This window comes from Ischnura elegans, chromosome 9 (assembly GCF_921293095.1).
Source record: "Ischnura elegans chromosome 9, ioIscEleg1.1, whole genome shotgun sequence".
In the NCBI taxonomy this organism is placed as follows: domain Eukaryota; kingdom Metazoa; phylum Arthropoda; class Insecta; order Odonata; family Coenagrionidae; genus Ischnura; species Ischnura elegans.
In genome coordinates this window covers 62,561,052-62,586,781 of record NC_060254.1, presented here as the reverse complement: position 1 = coordinate 62,586,781, position 25,730 = coordinate 62,561,052, and the positions used below count along the sequence as shown (strand labels likewise).

The 25,730-nt window shown below is 37.0% G+C and overlaps 1 protein-coding gene across 6 annotated transcripts in view; it reads right to left on the bottom strand.

Moving 5' to 3' along the window:
• LOC124165438 (serine/arginine repetitive matrix protein 2-like) overlaps nucleotides 1-25,730 on the bottom strand; it is a 38,697-nt gene that overhangs the window by 6,632 nt on the left and 6,335 nt on the right. For 5 of the 6 annotated variants that reach the window (XM_046542849.1, XM_046542850.1, XM_046542851.1 and 2 more), the window contains exons 3-10: nucleotides 25,199-25,487; nucleotides 14,896-17,253; nucleotides 13,868-14,109; nucleotides 12,355-12,515; nucleotides 7,214-7,316; nucleotides 6,601-6,749; nucleotides 2,430-2,543; nucleotides 1,717-1,830 (exon numbers count right to left, since the gene is read on the bottom strand). In XM_046542849.1, coding sequence (XP_046398805.1) covers nucleotides 1,717-1,830; nucleotides 2,430-2,543; nucleotides 6,601-6,749; nucleotides 7,214-7,316; nucleotides 12,355-12,515; nucleotides 13,868-14,109; nucleotides 14,896-17,253; nucleotides 25,199-25,487 — 3,530 coding nt within the window. The remainder of the gene's footprint in view (nucleotides 1-1,716; nucleotides 1,831-2,429; nucleotides 2,544-6,600; nucleotides 6,750-7,213; nucleotides 7,317-12,354; nucleotides 12,516-13,867; nucleotides 14,110-14,895; nucleotides 17,254-25,198; nucleotides 25,488-25,730) is intronic. The other variant, XM_046542848.1, reaches the window with a different exon arrangement.

The window sequence follows — 25,730 nt, the reverse complement described above, 5'->3', positions numbered from 1 at the left end:
AAAATTCAAACCCTCAATTAAAAAATAATAATGATCACTTCAAAAATGTATGCCTTTAATGAAAAGTTGTCACTGGCTACCCAGATCTTGTCCACTCTTTCTTCTAAATGATGGTAAAATGAAGGAATAGTTTAACATAACATTGCATATTTTTTATAACAAGAACAAAATTGGTAACAAGTAATCACATAAAAATTACATAAAGAAAAAAATATAAGTAAAATGAGGGTATCATGAGATAGAAGCTAATTTTATAAAAATAAAGTCCATTACAAGAAATGAAAGGAGAGGTTGACTTCTTTACTGTATTTCAATCAAACTCATGAATTACCTTGGAAATATGTACCAAGAAACGTACGAAAAATATAATTTTTCTTAATATATACAGAAAAGGGGTAGCTTGAATTCAGCAAAGGCATGATCATCACATAAATGGCAACAATTTAACTGGGGAACTACGTGAAATTAAGAGATGGCTTGAAAAGGTCAACTTTCAGTGGCACTTTCATTCTGTTGTGTCAGAGATGACCTTTCCATCAACAGATATGGATTCCATCTTGCATACTCAAAAATTTTTCTTTCATTTAAACTTATTTTTAAACCCACTATATACTTATGAAAATATGAGAAATTTTTGTATAATAAACTGACATGAGTAATGCTGCATGGTCCATACCTGCACGGGGAAGAAACCTGACTCAAAGAGAGGAGAGAGGCTAGCTATGAGATCAAAGTGTAGGTAGCTTTAAACAAGCAGCCAATTTGGTAAAATTGATCACATAATCTTAAGTCTCTTTGAATCAAGTATTTCACCTGAAAATTTGTTATAGGCTGTAATTCATCTTTCCATTTATAGGTTTGACGCATTTTATCACATAAAATGTTCACTAATCCTAGTTTAAATAGTACACACTCTGTAAAAGAGTTCATTCTAGGTCCATAAACACACATAAAAAATGGAAAGATAAGCTGTTAACCAACGGCGAACAAATATTATTTATATATTTTGAAAGGGTATGGCTCACTTTGGAAAATTTTGCAGTGGGAAAGAATGGAAGTGAGTTAAAAAATTAGGAATAAAGAGTGCGCAAACTAATTTACAGAAATTCAATGCATGAATAAAAAGACTGGTCAATGAAGAAATATAATGCAACTTGTAACATAAGCATTAGCAATCATGTGCTCTTATAAACCCAAATTGCTCTTAAGCAAGAAATAGGGCAAAAAGAAGATTTTCCTTAAAGTTTTATATTCATAATGAAATATGATTCAAAAGTATTATGCAGTTTCCACCACTACAACCACAATTAAATGACAAGTTGGGAAAGTTTCAAGTGAAAATGAAAGGGCAGCAAGATTAAAGCTCTTTGGAATAGGGAAAATCAATAAGGTTCATTAAAAACCTTAAACTGTGATTGACTTCAAGGTGTTATTTGCTTGAATAGTAGACTGCACTCAAAATAATTATCTGGGTTAGACAAAGGCTGTGTAATAAACATGGAGCATGCAAACACACACTATGGAAGACAGATGGATGTAGTAAGAAGAGCAATATGCTGGTCTTATAATAAATGTCACATAAAAAAAGGAAAGGAATACTGATTAGCAAGCCTAACTCTTCAGATTATGATATGAGAACATACAACGAAGAAAAAATGGTTTATACACAAGATTTAGGTAATTATTACAATGAATTAAGAAGGAAGTAATGTATACCTTTCGTGCCCATGCCTGACTACCAGAAGCAAGTTCAGCAGCAGATAAGACTTTGGCTCCAGTACTACCAGTAAAAAGTCCAGGCTGTGATTTAGACTCTGCCCAAACTTGCATCTATAATACAAATTGAAGGTTAATGGAAGAATAATTATTTTCACGATAAATGACAGAGACAGATGCTGAAAGGATTGTCGAAAAACATTATAAAAGTTATAGCTAATGCATACACAAATGTGAATAGAGTATTCACTTGTAATTAATACAGATGCGTAACCGTTGACAGAAATGACAATGATAAATAATGCAAACCTATCAGAAATTGTCAAACAAAATTTCACTATGCTATGGAAATTGGAAAACAAAATGAATAGCATATCTAAGAATTCATGTAATATTCACGGAGCAGTGAATACAGAACAAAGAACCATCCCATTTTTTTCAGATGCCATTTGCTCCATACAATGATGATGCATGTGACAACACCTTTGGCTGCTCTTACACACCAGTATGGCATTTTAATTGAGTCAAGCACTGGTAATCTCTCTATCATTACTCTGGCCTAGTTTTCCATTAAAATTACCATACCATTTTTCTGATTATTATTTATCAACGCTTACCAAGGAGCATGGGTAGTAGTTCATAGAGTAACATAGCAAGGTTTATTATTAACCAAATGCAATGCAAATATGGAGTTATAAATTTCTAATACTTACATCTTTTTGAGCCTGAGTCATTTCATTGAGGGCATCGACATCATCAGGGTTCTCCTGAAGTTTTCTCAGAGCAGTTAACCTCTGGGAAACTATTGATCCGATGTCCATATTCTGCTTTGGAAATAAAATTTTATCGTATATATTTGATATCTAAATACATTTATGAGAACACTCAAATAAAATTTTAGGGATACTTATAATTGCATGTGGCACATAAGACATAGCAAGCATTAGCAGAGATAGGTGTCAGCTTGCATTTTATAAACATATTGGAAAAATCAACAAATTATTAAGAGTTAAACAAAGCTTACGAATTTTAAGTCATTACAATAAAATATACATTTATGACAATAAGATCAGAAAAAATATGTAATTCTCTGAGTCTCACAGCCCTTCTCAGAGGACATTTGAAAGAGGCTGCATAACATTCTTTTTTATGATTGTTGGAGCACAATGGAGTATTTTCGCAACTCTAATTTGACAGTGCAAAGACATACCTGGCATTTAAAAACCCTCAAGTAAAGTTTTGACCACTGTATATTTCCCAATTTTTCTTAAATATCATTGGAGATCCTATTTCAAACCTTTCGGTCAAATAAGTGGTGGGTGTATTCCATATATTGGGACATAATCAAACCTTTTTTTGCATCTATAGCACCTGCAAGCTTTTTCCACATTTGCCATGCATTTTACTTTTGAAAGTATTGGGTGCAATAAACAGCCTTTAGCAGTTATCATCAAGTTGCTTATGGTAAGCGGTTCCTAAATATTATATTATACGAGAGGGTCAGATAATATCCCTCGCACAACAAAAATTTAAATAAGGGCAGGAAAGAATATTTTTAGTGCATTAATGCATAAGTACACTCATACCAACAGAAGCAGGAAGAGATTTGAAAAAGCTGTCTTCATCAGCATTTAACCAACTTCTCTCCTGTACAGACCATTTTAATGTGACCAAATATAAAATATTTTCTGTAAGGACTACTATGTATGACTAATGTGCTGAATGCTATTTGCAAGCACACAAAAATATTAGATAATTAATAGCTCCATCCTCAGTGTAAAAATTATTAACCATAAGCATTGGTCTTTTATTTATCAGAAACAAACTGAAATTACAATAATTCAGATAAACGAAGTTAATATATTAATCTAAATGTAGTACAAACCTCATAATTACCACATATAAGTTCTTCGTTGTAGCCCAATATTACTGTCATTATTAATCCACTTGCATGCAATGGGTTATGTATTACACAATTTTTGTCACATATCAATGTCAGACAACGAAGCAATGTGAGTATGCAAGATAAGATCTGTAGCCAATCAGTTGTACTTATCAATAGTTTCTCTTACCATGATACTGATAATAAAGAAGTGTAACTTCACTGGCTTACATTATTTAAAACTAGAGATGGGTCGGTTCCGGTACTCGATTCTTGGTACTGCCGGTTCTTGGCCTATGGAACCGGTATTGAGAACCGATTGCGTAAAGTCTGTACTTTGAAACCGGCTTGTAATGGTGGCGAGAATTTGAACTTGGCACCCAAAGCCGAAATGGTCTGCGACATATTCAAGGCCAAACGGTGAAAAAAAAGATTTAAAAACGCAAATATTACCTTCCACTTGCATGGCATCCATGTTTTTATTCTTTTGAGAGTTGCTCGCTAACACGTGCACTTAAGGATGTCAGTTAATCGCTCTCGCCGACGCTGTAACATTTCCGTAGCCATGGCCGCATTCAAACAAGCTGACTTTTCGCCTACCACCGTCCACGGCATGGCGCCGTTCTTTCAACTTACCATAGGTCTCTATGTCAAACGAGTCGATTGCGCCATTGACAGCATAGCGCCCATTTCAATTCGGCCCGACGATGCACTGTCTACAGCGTGAAATACAGACAATGATACATTGAGGCTGCTTTCAATAGAAACGACTTTTAGCTGGCCGCCGTTCACATGATATTCAGGTGGCTTTCAGATGAGAAGACTCTCCGTAATGCCATGTGCTATGCAGTGAACATATACAGTAATTCTTCGACAAACGAGCAAGATGCGTTCTGAGAGCTTGTTTGTAAGTTGATAAACTTATACAAGGCAGCGAAAAGTGTGTCTCTCCTGCAGAATGCAACACTGAATAACATTTTTGCGTTAGCTCACAACCGCTCAGTTTATCCACGGTCGCTGTACTGGTGTGTTGGGCAGTTGGTACTGAGACAGTGAAGCATGCGAATAAGTTGTCAATTAGAATAACAATTTAAGTAACATCGAAGAATACAGAATATATTTTGAACTGACCAACAAGTTACAACAAATGAACAGATGATGTCGCCAAAAGTTGGGGGAGTTTCACCATTAATCCTGATGCTATACTATCTTTGCATTATGTAAACTGTGCTCCAAGCATATTTCGTACGGCCCTTCAAAATCAACATCGACCGCTACTGCTATTAGTGAATGCCTGTTCAGCACCGCAGGCAATATTTATGCCAAAAAAAGGATAGACTGAGTAAAAATGTTCAAATTTTGAAATAAAAACCTGGAGAAAGGACCAGAGACTGCCTGATGTAATGTGACATATTGGTTGATAATGCATTCTTTGCAAATGTGTTATTTAAACTTTTTTACTTGGCAAATGAAATTATAGAGACGATCTTAAGTTTTTTACAGAGTCTTCCTGCTAATTTACATCTTCAGTGAAATTATTTACATTTACTTCTTGCGGTTGTTCATTTAAATTTGCCTTTAATTCAGATAATAAGAGTTCATCCTTGGACCAAGTATCGAGAACCGAAGGGGAGAACTGTACCGATACCGAGAACCGAAAAAAATTTAGGAACCAACTCATCCATTTTTAAAACATAACAAAAAAAGTTACACCACAATTGACTATTTCATAATTTAATAATTTGAGGATTTATAATTCATCACACATCATGGGCTTCTGCAATTACTCTCAATGGAAAACAAAAACACATGAACAGGGTTAACGTAGATCACACACTTTCATCTGTGTTGGCAGCAAGCAATGACTTAGCAGTTACCAGTAAAAACTAGATCTCTAAATTCTGTAAAAGCTAAGTTCTGAATGTTCAGTGTTTTCATTCATGTTCTTCCATTCAGTTTACCCTTATGCTACAAATGACAAGTTCAGATGGTATAAATTTTCTTAAGTAACTAAACAAACAATTAGCATAGATGTAGCTGCTGTGAACCTGGGGCTATAAATTGTTATACCACAAAGAGTAAGTCCACACTTCAAAGGTCTTATGTCTGCACTTCACACACTTCAAAGGTCATACGTTACCACTGTATCATAAGCATTAATTCTTTTAATACAACAGCATAGCTGTCAAACCAACTATCCACGGGATTAATAAATCTCTATTAATGTCCCTCATGATAATTAATCCCCTAATGTTGATCGACCTGGATGAAATATATAAGATATCTTTTACTGAACCATCCTTATTTAATTAACCACCATGGATTTAAAAATTCTTTTGACTAAGTAAATGAAAAAATATCTCAAGGGTAGAATGCAGAGATTCTAAAAAGTCGTTCTCTCTAATCACTACCAATGCTGCATAATACCATGATACAGTAAGTTCTCGATATACGAACAAGATGCGTTCTGAGACCTTGTTCATAAGTTGAAAAACCTCAACAAGGCAATGAAAAGAGAAGTTATCCTGCAGGAATCCAACACTGCATTACAATTTTGCATTAATTCACGATGGCGACAAACTGATCTTGGTGCACATGCGATGCGGCTGGAGTTGAAAAAAATTTCATTGCCCTCAGGAATGAAAAGAATGCGAAACGCAGAACAGTTCTTGACTTTGCTACAGTTTAATTGATACTTCATTTAGACTGTTCTCAAAACGCAAGTTCCTCTACACCAAGCCGCATTGCGTTGGCCCACCTCAAAGGCACCAAATTTGAAATTTCAGGCAAGTTTCAATTTTTTGAATGTTTGTATCACTGAAAGTTTCATCAAATGTCAAATATTCGTAAGTGGAGGAATTACTGTACAATAATATCAAAGTACAATAAAACATTGTTCTTGTGTCAAATATATTTATAAATATACAAATACATATTTACAATTGTATTCCATGCACTCTAATCACAATATCAAATTATTCTTGGTCAGGAAGTGTACTTACTTCACAACTAGAATAATCAGGGAACACCTGGTCCCTAGGATCAACTAATATTTTCTCTTTTTCCTCAATAATGTCGCCAGGAACTAATTCATTATCTTCCACAACACTAGGCTCTTCATGATAGCATATGGCCAGGGGTGAATCACTTTCTGTTCAAATATAACAAAAAAATTTCAATGACAAATGCTATCAGTAAGAAGCTCACCCAGATGGCAAGATTTCAGATAGAAATAAATACTAACAAGAAGGGTTACAAAGAAAAATTAACAGCTAGAAAATTGTAAATGAATGAGGTTTATAGTTAAGAGGATACAAGAAATGAAAATTTACGACACATAAAAACATCTTTTTTGAAATAAGAGGAAATCTTTTTCAGAGTTCATGTAAATAATGATAACCAGGTTAATTTACTCCAAGTTGTTCCTTCATATCAAGAACTGCATTTCAAAAATAATTTAAAAATTTAACTCACTAATTTTCCTTACACTAGATGAACCATTCATATTAAGTACAGTATCCTTATCAATAGTTGAGACATTATGAAGCAGTGTTCTCAACTTAGAAGACCTGAGAAAATTTTGTCCAATTGATACCCTAGGAAATTATTGGATACCTGTTTTGCGATGCTCTTGTCCACTGGAAACTGGAAATTGCATTCTAAGTTTGGACTGGTCCGATGGCTTATCCATAATTGCATTGGCTGGAGGCAGAGAAGTCTGTTGAATAAAGGTACGAATGAACACAAATATTCAAAAAAAATGAGACAATGATGATATGACATACAATTACAGCACCAACCTCAATTGGGCCTCCATCATTAAAAATATCAACCATCAGGGATTATAAAATAAGAATGGCAATAGAAATGTGTGATAGGTACCTCAATCAGTACACATATGTTTTGGATGTTTACAGCAGCAGAGAAGTCAAGAGTGGAAGCATTCGAAATGTGTTGCTACTGAAGAATGATGAAGATAAAATGGATTGACCATGTAAGTAAAGATGAAGTATTAAGAAGAGTGGGAGAAAAGAGAAGCCTCCTAAAAACCTTAAACAGAAGACAGGACAACTTAATTGGCCACATTTTGAGGTATGATGGCCTGATGAAAACTATCATAGAAGGACTGGCGGAAGGGATGAAGGGTAAGGGACGGCCCCGAATGAGTTATATCGGACAGGTTATAAAGGAGTTAAAAGAGAAGAAATACATCACTACGATAAGGTTAGCGAATAGGATATAGGAATGGAGAGCTGTGTCAAACCAATCTTAAGATTGTTGATTAATGATGATGTTTTTACAACTCTTTCTGAGAAAATTGACACCTTTTTCACCTTCAATGAGTGTTAAAAAATGGGGCGGAAGGCATACAATTAGATGTACAACTTACAAAGGAACTACAGAAGTCAATTTTTAATTGCACATTAAGATGCCAGAACATTAATTTTAATTTCGAGTACAGCTAACTCCCAATTATCCTTGCATAGATAATCAGTGTTGTGGAGTTTCAACCCCCTCACTGTTTAGCACAACCTTTAGAAAAAATAAAATGAAATGTAAAAACACAAGGATAATCATATTTTAATGCAGGGATACAACAAGGTTATAATATATATTAGAATTTCCTTTGTTAAACGCAATTACTATCTTTACTTACTGTCAAGGAAATGTGTCAAGTTTACTAAGATGTCTGCTATAGCTTTGCAGAAGATAATGAGTGGCAGAAAAAATATTTTTATAATTTTAGAATATTTCTCCTCTAGATAACGAATCACAAATTAATACAATGCTATCAACGATCTTTTTCACATCTCAAATGCTCAATTATTGCCATGGCCTTGCATAGCGTTGAATACAACCAAAGGGAATGGAAGATTTTCATTGTACTTAGGAATGAATGGTCCCAATATCTCATTAATCCCAATCCCAAGATCCCAAGCTTTCGCATTAGATGCTTACTTTTTGCTGACATGTGAGAATAGACTCAATCAACAAGTGATCAATCCGGGAGTAGTGGGTCTTCCACAGTTATGCCAAATGCTTTGTGATTCCGAAACATATCAGAAAAGGATATTGACATGAATCTTCCGAGCTTACGTCGCGTCGATGACAACAGTTCGAGACTCGACCTGAGGACGTTTCCAGGACAGGGGATGAAAATGTTGTCACTAAAAGTCAACTAACAGAAATTATACCAAGAAGATGGCTGCTGATACTAGACATCACGGAAGACTACAGCAAAGGAAAAGGATATTGTTTACATTACAACCAGTCAAACAGGAGAGGAATGAAGAAATGGAAGTGAAGGCAATGATGAAAGTGGAAGCAGAGGCAAAGGGAGTTGTGACCACATGAGTCACACCCAGACACTCGCCTACATGGACAGTTCGCTTGAGTTCATGGAGCAGTGGGAATACAAATACAATAACACTACCACTGCCAAAGAAATCCACAGTCAGCTCAAGAAAGCTCTCTCTGAGTCCTTGAAGGATTCTAAAATAACAAACTGTATGCATACGCAGTGATATATTGCTTGATTTAACATGAGTTGTGTGGAACATTATTAGAAATAAAAGTGAAATTTGGTATTGTCCATAGTTTTCGGGTTGTTTGTGCTGTCCCTCCCAATCAACAGTCAGGAATGAACTGTTAACTGAATTCATCTACTGGTTAGGTAGGAAAAACAAGCTCATTTTTCTGCTGTCATATTCTGAAGGCCTGTTTACACGATACATTAACATGTACGAGTTAATGTCTGTTTGCGTGAATGATTTTTGTGGACCGGAACGGAACATCTACGAATGCATGAACCAAATTTAAAAAAGTTCTATTTTCTGTGCATGCAATCACACAAGATGGTTGGTTACACAGTGCACTTTGGCGTAGAGGTGGGTTAAACTGTTCATTTTTATGAACCGTTCACTTTGATCCTGTTCAGTAAAAAGAACAGTTCAAAATATCGGTTCATAGTGAACAGGTAGGGTCATTCGGTAGAAAATATTGTTTATCATACGTTTAGAGTACATGAAAGCTTAGTGTGGTATCGTAAGGCGTTTTAAACAACATTTTTGGAGATGCATCCACATTGCACAATACAGCGCACTTAAAAAATTAAAATTTCATCGTAGGCGCCAAAAACTAAGTCCAAAGATCATCTTGGTAAGGGGACCGAAAAAAATGTTCCACAATCATGAGTTCAATCATTTCCTAAGTTCATGAATCGCGTTTTAAACAATATTTTTGGAGATGCATCCACATTAAAAAATTTCATCGTAGGCGCCAAAAAGTAAGTCCAAATATCATCTTGGTAAGGGGACCGAAAAAAATGTTCCACAATCATGAGTTCAATCGTTTCCTAAGTTCATGAATCGCGTTTTAAACAATATTTTTGGAGATGCATCCGCATTAAAAAATTTCATCGTAGGCGCCAAAGAGTAAGTCCAAATATCAACTTGGTAAAGGGACCGAAAAAAATGTCCCACAATCATGAGTTCAATCGTTTCCTGAGTTCATGAATCACGTTTTAAACAATATTTTTGGAAATGCATCCACAGATCCACAAATGTTCAAAATACGAAATCAAAATGAACGCGATATCCCAACTGAACGCCCCGAGGAAACTAATATTTGATCTAATATTTCGAACGGTTCGAAAGAACTGATATTTTAAATATCAGTTCAAATATTAGTTGGAACGAACGGTTCGAAAGAACTACAGTGCAACCTCGATATAACGACACCCCACGGTGCACTAATAAACACTCGCTATAGCGAATTGTCGCTTTACCGGAGGTGGAGCAAATAATAGCCAATATACCTGTTGTGAACAGATATACAGGAACAGGAGTGGTGCGGCGACAGATAAACATCTATCCGATGAACGTAAGCATAAATCCAGGCGAAAGGCGATGTTTTTTGCATCACTAAATTTCCTTGCTCAAATAACGACTAACTATTCAAACAATTTATAAGCGCCGCACTGAATAAAAATCATGCAAAGCATTGTTTCGTCAATCATTATATTTATCGAACGACAGTTTACCACATAAATTTGAGACTGAGCACTCCATTAACTTCATTTCTAACAGATCGCTAGCAATTACAGAGGTTAAGGAGTCTTGGTGAAAGTCTTCCGGCGGTGAAACCCTCGCTATGGCGAGAGCCAACACCGAAAGGGTCTCGTAAAAACGAATTTTTTAACATGCTTATTATAGGGTCAATTGACGGTGCATCGGCTATCTCTCGTAATAGCGGGGGTGTCGCTATAGCCCGTACTCGCTTTAACGAGGTTCCACTGTAATATTTTAAATATCAGTTCAAATATTAGTTGGAACGAACCGTTCAGTGGCTATCGGAGGGGAATAGTAGAGAAAGAAGGGGAGGGGCTCGGTCGTCTACGACGCACTTCGGCGGCCTTGGATGGCCTCCCTCGTAACCGCCATCTGTTGTACCCACAACGCACTTGCTCGAGTAAGCTGCAGTTCAAAATGCCTCTTGATGATCATACCTACTGTACCGAGTACGCCGCAATTGTGCAGTGCCGACATGAACAGTGAACAGGGTGTTTTAGAGAACGGTTCATTTTCGAACCGGTTCATTTCAGTGAACAGTTCGTTTTGGCAGTTCGGTTCTTTTTGACCCATCTCTACTTTGGCGTTCATTCTCACGTTCATACATTTAGACATTAACCCATAAAACATGTGATAATGTACCATGAAAAAAAGGTCTTGAGTGCAGTTTTTTTTCAACAAGACATTTCGAAAAAAGTTTTTGTCACCAAAAACTAATTAGTGCCTTGCACAAAGGCACCTGGTAGAAAAGAATTTGTACATACGTGATATGTATTTGCATACTTCTACTCTGGCACAATGTTAAATCAGTAGTTGACTAAATAAGTCCGAATTTTCAGGCCGTCAATTCCATGGACTGTTTACATAATCACAGTGCTTGCTTCCCATTTGAGCTGAATGATAACAGCAAAAAAAGAAATTTGCTGTGAAAAACACTTACTTGAACTGACCAGGATTTGAATCCAAATATCTCAACTACCCATCAGGTATGCTACCAGCAACACACCACCAGGTTCCAGTAGAAACAATGGTGACACAGGTACCAACAAGTTTATCTTAAACTCAGATATTTCTGTTGTTTCTATTCTCAGGCCAAATTCAAACGATATTTTCATTGCAAATTTTTTCCTTAGGCATTTATACATTCTTATCTGCGTGCAGAACTCCATCCAAAGTCACTCAGTAATGCAGTGTTAGAACTGAAGCACATATACATCCCAGCATTGAAGTACATACACAGGATAAGTATACTGTATTTCTCCAAATATAGTCTCCCCCTCTCCAATTTTGAAGCTTCAGTATTTGGGGAAAAAGAAAAATACGTAGGAATATAGTCCCTCCTTAACTTTTACCACAGGCATTTTTCTAAAAAAGGGGGGACTACATTCAGATAAATGCAGAAATTCAGTTCTAATTCAATCACAATACTCTTATTTTGTAAAGCATGTGTGTACTAAAATCATTCAACCCTAAAAAATTTAGCTATTCATTCATCCTTATGGATCCCAAACCAGCAGCATTGACCAAAAACGATGCTGCACTCAATAGCACCAGATTTAAGGCTTACTCAGTATCTTCGATCCTTGGATATTGAAGAATTAATTGGAAAGAATTTTTCTATTCAAAAATGATTTCAAGATGAAAAATTGCCTTCTGAAATATTTAGACATTTTAATATGAACATACTCTGATTCCAATCCCAATCATTCCTGGCGTTGGACGCTCCTTGATTTGAAATGGATGATGAATTACCGGAGCAGCATGAGACCCAGAGCCACTACCACCATCGCAATCTGAGTCCGAAGATTCACCCATTGCCTCTTTCCTAGAGAGCTCTTTACAATACTCTGAAATGAAAAACCAAATATATCATTCATTATTAGAAGCACATACCCATTGATACCAATGACGCCGACTTTTTCATATTCCTTTCATATCTGATTGACTGACATAAAAACCTACAACAGCATTTACAAATCAAATATGCATTCTTCTTCAGCAATTGATTTCATCCTTTTCACATTGCAATTTGAATAAATATAAGGAAGGCTATTTTAATAGGAAATCAAAGGTTGTTTCTAGAAAAGACACTGTAGATAACCTAAATTGGAATCAACATTACAACCCAAGAATTTCAATAAACATGTAGAACTCTTTGAGATCCAAAAAACATTAATATCCAGCTATTCCTGAGGTGTTAGAGTAATATAGCAAATGATTGTGCCATTAAATATCTAGTACGTTCCAAACAGGCGAGAAGATTTAAAGAAGTAACAACTGATACAATGTTAACTCTAAATTAATTAAATCTTGAATATGGAGCATATTTTCAAGAAAAAGCCATATTGAGCAACCACTTTTAGACCTGCATACTATACCCGTTAATTAAAAATATAACTAATTACCAACACTCAGCAAGGATTTAAGATTTGTCTACTTCATGATGCAGTTAAATAAGTTATATGTACTGTCTATATACAGAAATACCAATTGCACATCTGCTCACATTTATGCATCACTTTCGGTCTCAAGAGAACAAGGTGAAGAATAAGGTCATCAAAAATGTAAATTGACTATGACAGGCCACCTTATGATTCTGAATGGAATAGTAGAGAGAACTTCACAGAATTTAAATTGGAATACAGTGGTACCTCGAGATACGAGAGCACCAAGAAATGAGATATTTGAGATTTGAGCTGATGAGGGAGCACTTTGAAACACGAGTGAAATTTGAGACACTAGGAACGGCTGACTGCAGCGCTGCACACCGCAAAAAAATGTAAAGACCAGGGAATAGAAAAGCAGTGACTAAAATTAAGCATACAGCAGCATCTTAGTTGAGTGTAAGTTGCATTTAAATAACCAAAATACAAGTTTACTTTGTAAAAATCAGTTTTTTTTCTTTACATTCTCTTTAAATATGCTTTCATACAATATTTGTCATTTATAAACACATTTTTCTTATTCTAAAACACGTAACAAAAACAATTTGAGTAGCATTTATGGGGCTGGAATGGATTAATGGCATTTCAGTTAATTTCAATGGGGAAATTTGCTATTGGATACGCGCAATGTTACGGAACGAATTAAACTCGTATCTTGAGGTATCACTGTTCGTTGAACATAAAAAATTGTTATAATAGTTACCAGGATTTATAAGTAGTTATTTTAAAATCCAAATACTCTACATACTATGTACCTGTTAGCTCTTCTACACTCTTTCCCCCAGCTTTCAGGCTGAGTAGCTTGCCCTTTTGATCTTTCCCCACCACACTAGGTGGAAGGCTGCCTTGCTGCCAGAGATTCACAGCATTCTTTCGAGCTATCTCAAGAAGTCTTGCCTTGTCTAGTTTCTCTTCCTCTCCCTCCCCACTCTTCCCAACATCACCAGCGGTAATTGGAGCTGGTGCTGCACATTCGGTTCCCACAGCTGCTGCAAGCCTGTGTTATGATCAAGATGGAATGAAGAGCTTTGTACTTTTTTCTTTTAAGACTTGCCATAGCATAAAATAACAAAGAAAAATAATAAAATAACCAAGTAAGAATTTTAGTAAGATCAATGAAATTCAGAAAATAAAAAGCTAACTAAACAAAAAAAATTTGTCCTTGGAACTAGATCATGACTCCAAAAAAATAAGTTACAAAATTCAAAAGAAAGAATAATTGCTCCTCCAAATTTCCAATAGTACCACAGCACCTAGCTTCTTAACTGGTTAGGATAAGAAAAAAAACCTTGTGGTTTTCAATTTTTAATGTAAACTTGGTAACAATTAACAAGTTACTTAATGTCCAAAATGTAATCTCAAATGCCGCACAGCAAAAACATACACAACACAATGACATTTGACAATTTCACATGGAAATAAAAATACATTTGCCTTTTGCTTTGGATAAAGGTAACTGAAATGCTTACAGTCTCACGGAAAAATAAATCTTTACACTTGAACACATCTCAATGGATATTTAACATAATAAAATTAAATTAACTAAACAACTAAGCGAACAAAATATAGCACCAGCTTTAAAAAAAAATTTAAGACATTTCCATTATTATAGTGCATACTAACGCAAGTGTCATTAAAAATCTTGCATGCAACTATTTCACAGGGTAACATTTTCATTTTGAAAAGAAGGCAACATATCCACATTGAAATACATAAATGCATTTGAAACTTTCATTTAATAATTTCAGGAAAATGCTGCACGCTAAGAGGATTTGTGCCTCACTTGGTCTTCTCCAATGTCTTGGAATGTCTGGCTTCCTTTTCACCTTTGGACCTCTTCCGACTTCGGCTCCTGCTTCTCCTCTCAGCACTCTTGCCCCGCATCTTGCTGCAACTGGGACTCCTTCTCTTAATGCTGGGACTCCTGCTACGCTTGCGGCTCAAGCTCCTTTTCTTCCCATGACTGCCTCTCCCCTTACTCCTCTCCCTGCTCCGCCTACCGTGACTTTGGCTACGGCTTTTCCTCCAGCACTTGATCAAGCTCAAACTCCTCTTACGACTGCTACTCCTGCTCCTCCTCCGACTCCTACTCCTGCTCTTTTTCCTACTCCTACTTCGACTCTTCTTCCTACTCTTACTTCTGCTCTTCCTTCGACTCTTGCTTCTGCTCCTCCGTCTACTCCTGCTTCTACTTTTCTTCCTGCTTCTGCTCCTGCTCTTCCTTCTACTCCTACTCCTGCTCTTCCTTCTGCTCCTACTCCTGCTTTTCTTTCTGCTCCTACTCCTGCTCTTCTTTCTGCTCCTACTCCTGCTCTTCCTCCTACTCCTACTTCTACTCCTGCTCTTCCTCCTACTCTTACTCCTGCTCTTCCTTCTGCTCCTACTCCTGCTTTTCTTTCTACTCCTACTCCTGCTCTTCTTTCTGCTCCTACTCCTGCTCTTCTTTCTGCTCCTACTCCTGCTCTTCCTCCTACTCCTACTTCTACTCTTCCTCCTGCTCCTACTCCTACTCTTCCTTTTACTCTTACTGCTGCTCCTACTTCTGGTTCTTCGTCTACTACGACTTCTACTTTTTCTCCTACTTCTACTTCCACTTTTCTTCCTGCTTCTACTTCTGCTCTTCCTTCGACTCTTACTTCTGCTCCTGCGTCTACTCCTACTTCTACTCTTCCTTCTGCTCCTACTCCTGCTCTTCCTCCTGCTCCTGCTGCGACTCTTCCTCCTGCTCTTGCTTCTACTCTTCCTCCTGCTACTCAACTTAGCCTGATGGGTCCTGCTAGGACTCCTCCTCTTACTTTCTCTCCTGCTCCTACTTCGACTCTTCCTACGACTCTGACTTCTACTCCCCCTCTTACTATGACTACGGCTACGTTTTTCATGGGGAACTATGCTTAAACTCTTGCTCCTCTTGCGACTCTCACTCTTGTGGCCACTTCTGCTTCTGCTCCTCCTTTTGCTATGACTAATACTGTGTTGAAGACTTTTACTCCTACTCCTGATGGCTCGCTTGTCCAATTTTTCACTTTCAACAACTTTATCATCACTGCAACTCACATTGTCACTTTTAATTCCAATGCTTTCGTGACACCTCTTATCATGAGTGCCCACATCTACACCAGCATCAGCGATTTCTTCCTTGTTCTCACTCAAGCTCCTTGGCCTACTCCTACTCCTGCTTCGACTCTTCTTTGCCTCATCAGAGATGCTTTGACTTTTGTTCTCATGATCCATTTCTTTACTTTCATTCCCACTCATGGGACTCCCCATAGGACTGGCACATATCTCTTTGGGGCCAACACTTCTGTCTTTTGGGCTTGTGCTCCTCTCCTTAGGACTAACACTCCCGATCTTTTCAAGGCTATCACATGATCCATTATTTATGCTACAACTCCCACTCTTTTCTGGGCTGGCACTGCTACTTTTCCTGGGACTCATTATTTTTTTAGGACTTATACTCCTGCTCTTCTCAGGGCTGATGCTTATGTCATTCCGGCAAACACTTTGGCTCCGACTTTTATCTCTTTCCTTATTCACACTTTCACTCTTCCTCCTTCGTTTCTCTTTACTCCTGCTACGACTTCTTTTTCCTTTCCCTTTGGCCCTTCCTTTGCCCTTACTATGGCTTTTCCTACTCTCCTCTACACTACTTCGGTTTTCATTTTTCTCCTCCTGGCTTCGACTCTTCTCTGCCCTGTCTTTGCTCTTACTTTGGCTCCTTCCCTTCCTTCCGTCTCGACTGTGGCTTTTCTCTATCTTCCCTTTGCTTCTGCTGCGGCTTCTAGCCTTCTTTCCCTCCCGGCTGTGACTTTTATGCCTCTTTTCCTTACTTTTGCTGCGACTCTTGGCCTTTCTTCCCTCCCTCCCATGGCTTTCTTTATTCTGGCCATCTTTTTTTCTGTCCTTGCTCCTACTATGACTTCTGGCTTTCTTCTTTGACCCCTTACTCACTCCCCTTCCTTTGCTGCCACTCCTGCTCCGCCTTCTCTTCCTCTTACTCAAGCTGTGGCTCCTACTCCTGGCCTTAGTAGGGCTTTTGCTTCTTTTTTTATTTTTCTTTGATTTTTCTCGACTTTTGCTCCTACTTCGAGCCCTCTTTTTTTTCTCCTTAACCCTAGACTTACTGACGGATCTGCTCCGAGATCTGTAAGAGAAAATACAAATTGATTGATACAAAAGCCATCTATCTACTTCAACTCCAAGATGTATTAGAATGAAATCTGAAAGAGAATATATATTAATGATTTTGTCACTTAAAAATACATATTAACCTAATACCAAGACATCCGTTATACACATTAATATGAATTTAGGGATTAATAAGATTTACTTCCACAATGAATACCAAAGGAAACCGAAACAAATATCTTATTCAAGTATTCTACCATTAAATGTATGTTTGCAATGAGCCATTCAGGAGTCACCCCAAACTTTCACTACACCCACATTCGACTTATCTCTTAATTTCACAGTGAGCCCTATCCTCTAGCACACTAACTACAGTAGAATCCTGATTTAACTTTTTCAAGGGGGACAAAATTTAAAACACTAAATGTGGAAAAACACTAAATGAGGACTTGCCACTTTTTTCAGGTTTTATGGTCTGTAACGATTGGAATAGCTTTTTATAAATTAAAATTATTAATTCAAGTAACTAAAAGGTGCTGCACCCAGCAAAAAATTCTTTGATTAAATGTTCTCTACCTAATCAAGATTGGATAATAGTTTTCAGGAATCAGCTAAAAAAAATGGGTAATAAAAATAAGTAATGAGAGGATGACAATTGTTTTAATGAAATATTTTTTAAAAAAATTTGACTATAGCATTTCTGATATAATAATAAAAGGTGTAAGTAGGTACACGAAAAATCATCATTGCATCAATAAAGATGAGTGAAATAAAGGGACAGCAGAAGATCGCTAATCCCGAATTATAAACTACCGAATATCTAGTAAAAGGGAGGTTTTCTGGAATTTTGCCAACCTAACGTTTTGTTGCCTCGGCAGAACGAGGGATTTATGAGCCTTTAAAAAGCCTCCTGTGTGCACATTTTGGTTTTCGAGGCCATCCAAAAAGGAGAATCTTATTTCTAGTAAGCGCACAAGTCGATGATGATTCAACTCGATGATAACACCAGATTCGTTGTCATATATCCACGGCCTCATGCAGGTCCAATGGAGCCAGGAGAAGTTGCTTACGCGGCGCTCTGATCACCTTGACTCAGACTAACAATGTTTCTCTGGAGCTTTTAATAAAATTTGGTTGGACCTTGAATAACGATTACCTAAAATTCCGTTGAGTGAAAAGGTTTAATCTTCCACAGAGCTGGATTTCATCTGAATTGTTAGTGCCTCTGGAGTTAGGCAATTTCGTCAGAGTTATGATGTCGAAGTCAACCACCATGGGATTCCTACTGGATTTTTGTATTTTTTCACGCTCATCTATTTTACTGTGATTATGCGGTGTTTTTTTTTCCAGCATGAGTGATTTATTTAGAGTCATGGACCGTGATAGCTCATCAAAACTCCGATTGTCATTCTCTTTTGGCATAAAATAGCACCAGATAAATATCTTTGAATTGACAGCGATATCAACCAGCTGCATGTCCGTAAATGGGCTCCAGGATATCTAAATTACGATGTAAAATAATGTTGTTCCGTAGGGAAAGAATGCTCTCACTCACGATCATGACAGGGGAAACACTTCCTCGGTTCTTTCGCTGTTCCTCGGTGGAAACTGACCTTGGAATGGATTATAGAAAGAATCTTCGAGTGAACTGCGCAAATGATATTGGGCCTCCTCTTTTGAAAAAAGAAAGTATCCGACTGGAAAAATATTGGACTGCCCGTAGACAGTAGAGTTGAGAGGGGCATAAGCCATCAATTGAAAACATTAGGAGAAAACTATCATTGTAGCGGCCCTCGGAGGATAACTTGTGTCGCCACGTAAGATCGAAGTCAAGTTCAAGAAGTGAAGGATAAGATAGTTAGAGGTTATTAAGGGATGACTTAGCTCCATTACTTATTTATTTGCAATAAACCCAAAAACAGTACATGAGACCTTTTAGATTGGATTTTTAAACAATTGGTTAAATAATAAATTGTAAATAATAAAGACCGGATCTGATACAAAAAGTGCCTGGTGTTTGAATCAGAAGGAGATATAAATAGGGTGGATAAAAAGGGGAAATAAATAAAGAGGATAGAAATATTCTTCTCATAGTAATAACTAATAAGTGATCGTCGACTGACTGTCAGACAGAAGGCACAAATTAAAATTCTTAGAGCTATAGATCACGAAGCGGGCAATTTAAATCATGGCATCATATGCAACATTGTTCCCCATTTGAATTTTGAAGTCATGGATTATGGAGAAATGATTCATTGGGAAAGCACCGATGTTTCTATTATCGTGCTACCAGTTGTGAGGAATATATCAAATGAAGAAATCGTTGAAAAACTGTCGCTTCCTGAAAATACTTCACCAGAATAGTCATTTGCCGTATATACCCACCACACAGGGGCAGTGGAACGGACAGTGAAGCTAGTCACCTAAGCGGCTTCCCATGCATGCGGCAATAATGCCAAGGATGGCGTTATCAGATCCACTTTGATTTCACGGCAAGTTCTGCCAAAATTTCAGTCGAAATCTCAATTTTTCACAATATTTCTGGACGGTGACCATTCAGAACAAATAAGCTGGTCTGCATAACATTAGTTGGTTGGTTGGGTAGAGGAGGCGGAGGAGCCCAAGGTGCAGCCACCTCCACGTGATGGGCTCTGGGTCGCATGGCTACCTTCTATGGATAGGTGAGTGAGTAGCTCTACATTTGCTAGATCATACTAAAATAAATCCCTTTTCTCACTTCAGGGGAGGTGAATTTGACCCTTGAGGGACATAAAACCGTCATAGTGAATCCCAAAGGATAATTTCCATCTTCAGGAATATCTTCTTACACAAAAATATGGTCAATATACTCGGCGATGGCATAAAAGAGCATAAACTCATCCCAGTGACTAACCTTGACAACTTCAGACATGATTTACACGTTTTTGACTAAAAAAATCTCTATTTCACGTAATTTATTGCATGCTTAGCGTAAAATGAGAATATGTGTGTTGCGGGTTGCCTACTCACAAAAACTTCTTTCGGGGACACAGTAAAAGGTCATTTTCTCGATAACTAAAAGGAATAGAGCTGACGTATTTGGTCTAAAATATCCAGGAAAGACCAATGCGATACACCATTGGAAAAAGTGAATGCTTAATAAAACCAAATTTAAATTATTTACATTTTTAAAGTTTTTCGTTAAAAATTTTGAAATTTCAAGACAAAATGGCAAAAAGAAAATATTAACCGATTTTGAAAAAAAATCATATCTGTAATACCCACCCGCGTACGCAACTATTTCCGGGTACTACTATTTGCTCCTTAAAAAAAAGTGGCAAAACGTGGCACCCTAGTGGGCAAGCATTGACCTTGGAGTGAGACAAGGCTGCTCACTGTTACCCTTGCTATTTAAAGTATATCAAAGAGATTTTAGGGATTGGTAGGATCTTGATGCTGTAGTTAAAATAGGAGGATTGATTTTTAAACAAATCCTCCCACTATGGTACCTAAAAATCCTCCCTCTGCTTATGAGTGAAAGGATTACAGATGCCAGTATATGTGGTAAGTAAATAGTGCTAGAATTTTAGCACGAAGATTAATCAAAAAAGACCTAAGCCATGAAATGTTGTAAAATTTTGAGAGATAGACATCTGTGGCTTAACATAAATGTATATATGTAGTAAAAGAAGTCAAAGGTGGAACAAATTATCAATTTTGGCAGCGCAATATAGGAATACAGACAAAGCAGTAAGCAGTGAGGAAATCAGGAAGAGAATAGCGTTAGTAAAGGATGTGTTCATGAATAGGAAAGAGCTAAGGAGAAGATTTCGCATAAAAGTACTAAAAAAAGGCCAGTGAAAAGTCTTAATTGGATTATTGCATTTTACAGTGCAGAAATAATGGCACTGAGGAAGGAGGAAGATGAGAGGTTGGATGCATTTTATTTTTAGTTATGGTGGAGATTAGAGGAGGTGAAATAATTGAGGAGAAGGAACAATTGAGGGCTAAGCATGGTGGCTTAAGAGGGAAAGCTTGTGGAGCAGATTAGGAAGAGACCTAAGGTCTGGATGGAGCGAGTACTTAGTTAGGAAGGGATGTTTGAATGCTATATTTGAGGAAAGAATATTAGGTAAGGGAGGAAGAGGGCAGACAAGGATAGTGGTAATACAGACGGATCCGGATTTAACGTCTTCGCATTTAACATTTTTCTGCATTTAGTGTTCATTTTTTGGGGTCCCGATTCATTCCCTATTAGGACAATACAAAAATTATCCGTATATAATGTTTCCGCATTTTGCATTTTTCCGCATGTATGGTCGTAAAAATATTTCCTGTACGAGATATTTTTTGCCCGATTTAACGTTGTTTCATGACGGCTCATGCAAATTATTATCCAAATCTTGGAATTTCTGCTCATCAACAAGAAGAGTCTCATGAAAGTTTACCTAGAGTTGATAGAATCTACTAGGGAACGCTTCTTCAACTGCTTCTTCTGCGAATGTAGAGCTGGGACCAGCTGGGTGATTTGTCTTCTCGTAATGTTTCGCTCCCCTTCTGATCCAAACACCAGGCACTTTTTGTATCAGATCCGATCTTTATTATTTACACTTTATTATTTAACCATTTGTTTAAAAATCCAATGTAAAAGGTCTCATGTACTGTTTTTGGGTTTATTGCAAATAAATATATAATGGAGCTAAGTCATCCTTAAATAACCTCTAACTATTTTGCCAGATATTTTGATTCGCTCCTAAAAAAAGTGGCAAAATGAGGCACCCTATTGCCCACCCTAATTCTCCATCGGCTAGCACTCCATACTCATCTGCATCAATGATGGGAAACTATTCAATGTCTCATGAGAGTGGAAAAATATTTATGTACACATTTAACATACTGTAGGCAGCACGTGATGCATATAAATTAAGGTGTATCCTTCTTGGAAATTCCTACTCCCCTTATTATATTTTAATCACGACTATATCCATCTAATACATGTATAAAACCCAAACAAATAAACTGTACTGACCATAAAATTCTGACATGGAGGGGGTTTTATACATATTGCAGAGATGATTCATCAATTAAAAATACAAGGAATTGGTTATAACTGTACTTCACAACAGATGAAGAAAAATGAAAGGTCCTCACACTTCACACCACTATCACACCTTGTATCAATTTTCCCTTCATGAGTCTGCACTGATCTTCTACCAAGTACCTAAACGTTTGCACTTGTCTCTTTTCATCTCTTAATAATACTCATGCAGTACTACTTTCATCACTTGCGATATTAGGCAAATACATAGTCCCAGTAACTCAAATTAAATGGTATTATTTTCAGTAACTGGATAAGAACTCTCTTCATGAAACCCTCTGGACAAGTACACTCCTCATATATCCTTCGGACGAGCTTGTTCTAACCAGTCTTCCCAAAGTCTTCATAAGGTAAAGGGAGGTTGTCCATGCTCACCACTTTCTTTCCTTTTATATACCTAAGGCTCTCTTGACTTCCATAATGGAATAAAAAAATAATGGTTTCCACACATTATAATAGATTCAAATAATGTCACAATCGTAAGGGTATCGCTTGCCGTCTCGTGTCAGCTCGGTTTCGCTCTCGGGGTAACAGAAGAATTAGACGCAGAGTCACGTTCAAGTGATGGGTCGAGTATCTGAAACTCATAACACCTTGCAACCTCTCGCGTGGGATCTGTCCTCGTGCATGTCTCTAAAATCCTACGCCGATTAACACGGTGCAACCTCTCGCGTGGGAATTGGTCTCCGCGTATTTCTCTAACACTCTATGCCGTTTAACACATTGCAGTATCTTGGCGTGGGAAGGCGTAGGAAATGCATAATCATGCAGCCTTTTCCGGCCAATAGGAAGAGGGTCACGAGACGGACGCAAAGCAGCCTCTTGGAGGGAAAAGGCAAAGGGAGTCTTATGCTGTATGTCGGAGGGGGAGAATGTACCAGTGTGCTCTGCAAATTAAAGGTGTGGAACCAGACATCTGACTTGTCATCTCTACGAATCTGGCCCTTCCTATTAAGCTTAGCGCTTTCACAATCAATATATCAACTAACTTTGTCAAAAAAATGATTGAAACTAGGATTGTTGACCAGATATGGCAACTATCACAAGATTATTAAATTTTTTATGCCAATATAAAATATATAAATACATACCAATTTCATTAAATTATTTATGGACAATTTCAGTAAACCACTAGATTTCTTAAGCATTTAAAGAACTTTTTCAAAGGATTCCTGAGTTTCATCACTCTTTTTTTCACCGTCTGCTTTGTATCTACCTCTTCCAAGCCTAAAATTTATATTCAAATTTTACTAGTACATAAATACGATTATATTTTTTGACTGGACACACAACATTGTAAGCATTATAAATCAGAAAATTATTCAACGCCAATCTATATGATATCACAAATCCATATGATATCAGTCCCCTGTTTTTTCAAAAAAATGCTACGGTAACAAAAAAGAAAGATCATCAAATATTGGTATCGATATGCATTCTTTTGTCAGTTGATGAAGTATCAATGAGCATAGACACTAAGTCTAATTTGAGTTTGAGCCCTGACTTGAAAGAGGCCAGACAAAATCAGCCAAGACTGTACCATATTAAAAAATACGAACCTCATATCTTAGCTGTAATCTACACATCTTTGATGCATAGACAAGCATTTGGATTTACATCTATATGCATCAACAGATTTTCAAATACAGTTGCAGAGTACTTCCATATGGAGAGCCTACCTTTGTAACCCTCAAGAAGGCATGCCTGATATTTTTACATGACAGGGTGCATGGTGTATTTTGTCCATGATATGTATATGCATTTATGATATACATATGTATATGCATTTCTATGATAACAGTTGATTTTTGTTAAAATTTATCTTTATATATAGAAGTAAGTTCAAGCTTGTACATCAATAAGCCAGATATAAAGGTACACAGATGGTACATGGCCGATCAAACGGCATAATTTATAACCCACGAGTGTCGGGTTCCTATTACCGATCTAAAAAAAAATTTGCAATAATACTTTGTGCTTTAAAAACTCACGCTAATGACAGTCAAAATGACATTGTGAGAATACACAATTTGCCATTCAAGAAAAGCAAAGCATGAGGTGCAGGGCTGGTCATGCAGCATACTTAGTGTGCCATGGGTATCGGTTCCTCCTACCAGTCTAAAAATAAATTAGCTACAGTAATGCGAGCTTTGAAAAGTCGCACTGAAAACAATCAAAGTTCAATGTAAGAAAACACGAGGCCATTCTAGACCAGAGCGTACGTACAATGTTGAAATCCTTAGTTTTCGAAAATAGGCCTACTTTATATGCCAGCTCGAGGGTTAACAGCAATCATAAGGATACAATAAGAAGGGTATATTATGAAATAATTCAAAAATTTACTTCTTTCTCAGAGGAACCTGTTCCAATGAGGCAGTAAGGAAGTCCTATGGGAAAAGTTCCGCTAAACAACCCAGAAAGTACCATGTCCAAGGATGGGTCTGTAGTCTTACAATACAAGTTTTTTCCTGACAAAACATTCAAATGTTGGGGGTTACCACAGATTAATTTGTCTACTATGCAAACTTATGAAAAAGAAACACTTCCAGGGTTGGGGTATTAATTTTTTGATTTTAAGCCCTGGTGGTATAATATTTTACAAACATTGGCTATACCAAAGATGTAAAAATTATTCATATTTACATCAGTGTTCAATATCTCAAGTGATAAACATCAAGTACATAATCCATTAAGTCAAAATGATTGCAGAGCATACACTGACAATGAGTTTGAAAAAATAGATATGTATTAATGACTTTTTTAATGAATATGTTGCAGTGCTATGATTCCACCTCTAAGAGAACTTCAAAAAGTGGATAATGCAGTAAAAAAGCTGTAGCATTAATACCATTGAATTTCAACAATTGGATGCTTTATAACTTACCTTTTTTTACAGTTAGATGCATCAGCATCTTTACTCTTTTCCTTTTTATCTTCTCCAATTACTTCACCATTCTGAGAATGAGGATCTATCTCTTTTTTACAAGGATGATCATCTGTCTCTTTTTTTGTACTTTCACAGTGATTTTCATTCTGAAGTAAAACTTCAGAGGTTTGTACACCTTCCTTCCTCTCTGTAGAGGTGGGCTTGGAGTCCTCTTTTGACACCTGCACTGCTTCTTCAGCATTTTTTCCACCTGATTCCCCGCCACTTACAACAGGGATACTAATATCTATGGAAAAAATACACAATTAGTATTACACCAATAAGAGTGACTAGATATGTCAAAAAATTCCCAATAAAAATTAAAGGATTCCCTTTTATTGTCATGGGAACAAATTTCACAGGACCAGATATTGAACCACAGACTTATGCATCTCTGTACCTCTGTGCGGACTACTACATAACCCAGTATATAGCCCTTGATTTCTATGACAGTATATGTACCAAGGTTAACAGAGCTAGATGTTAGGCC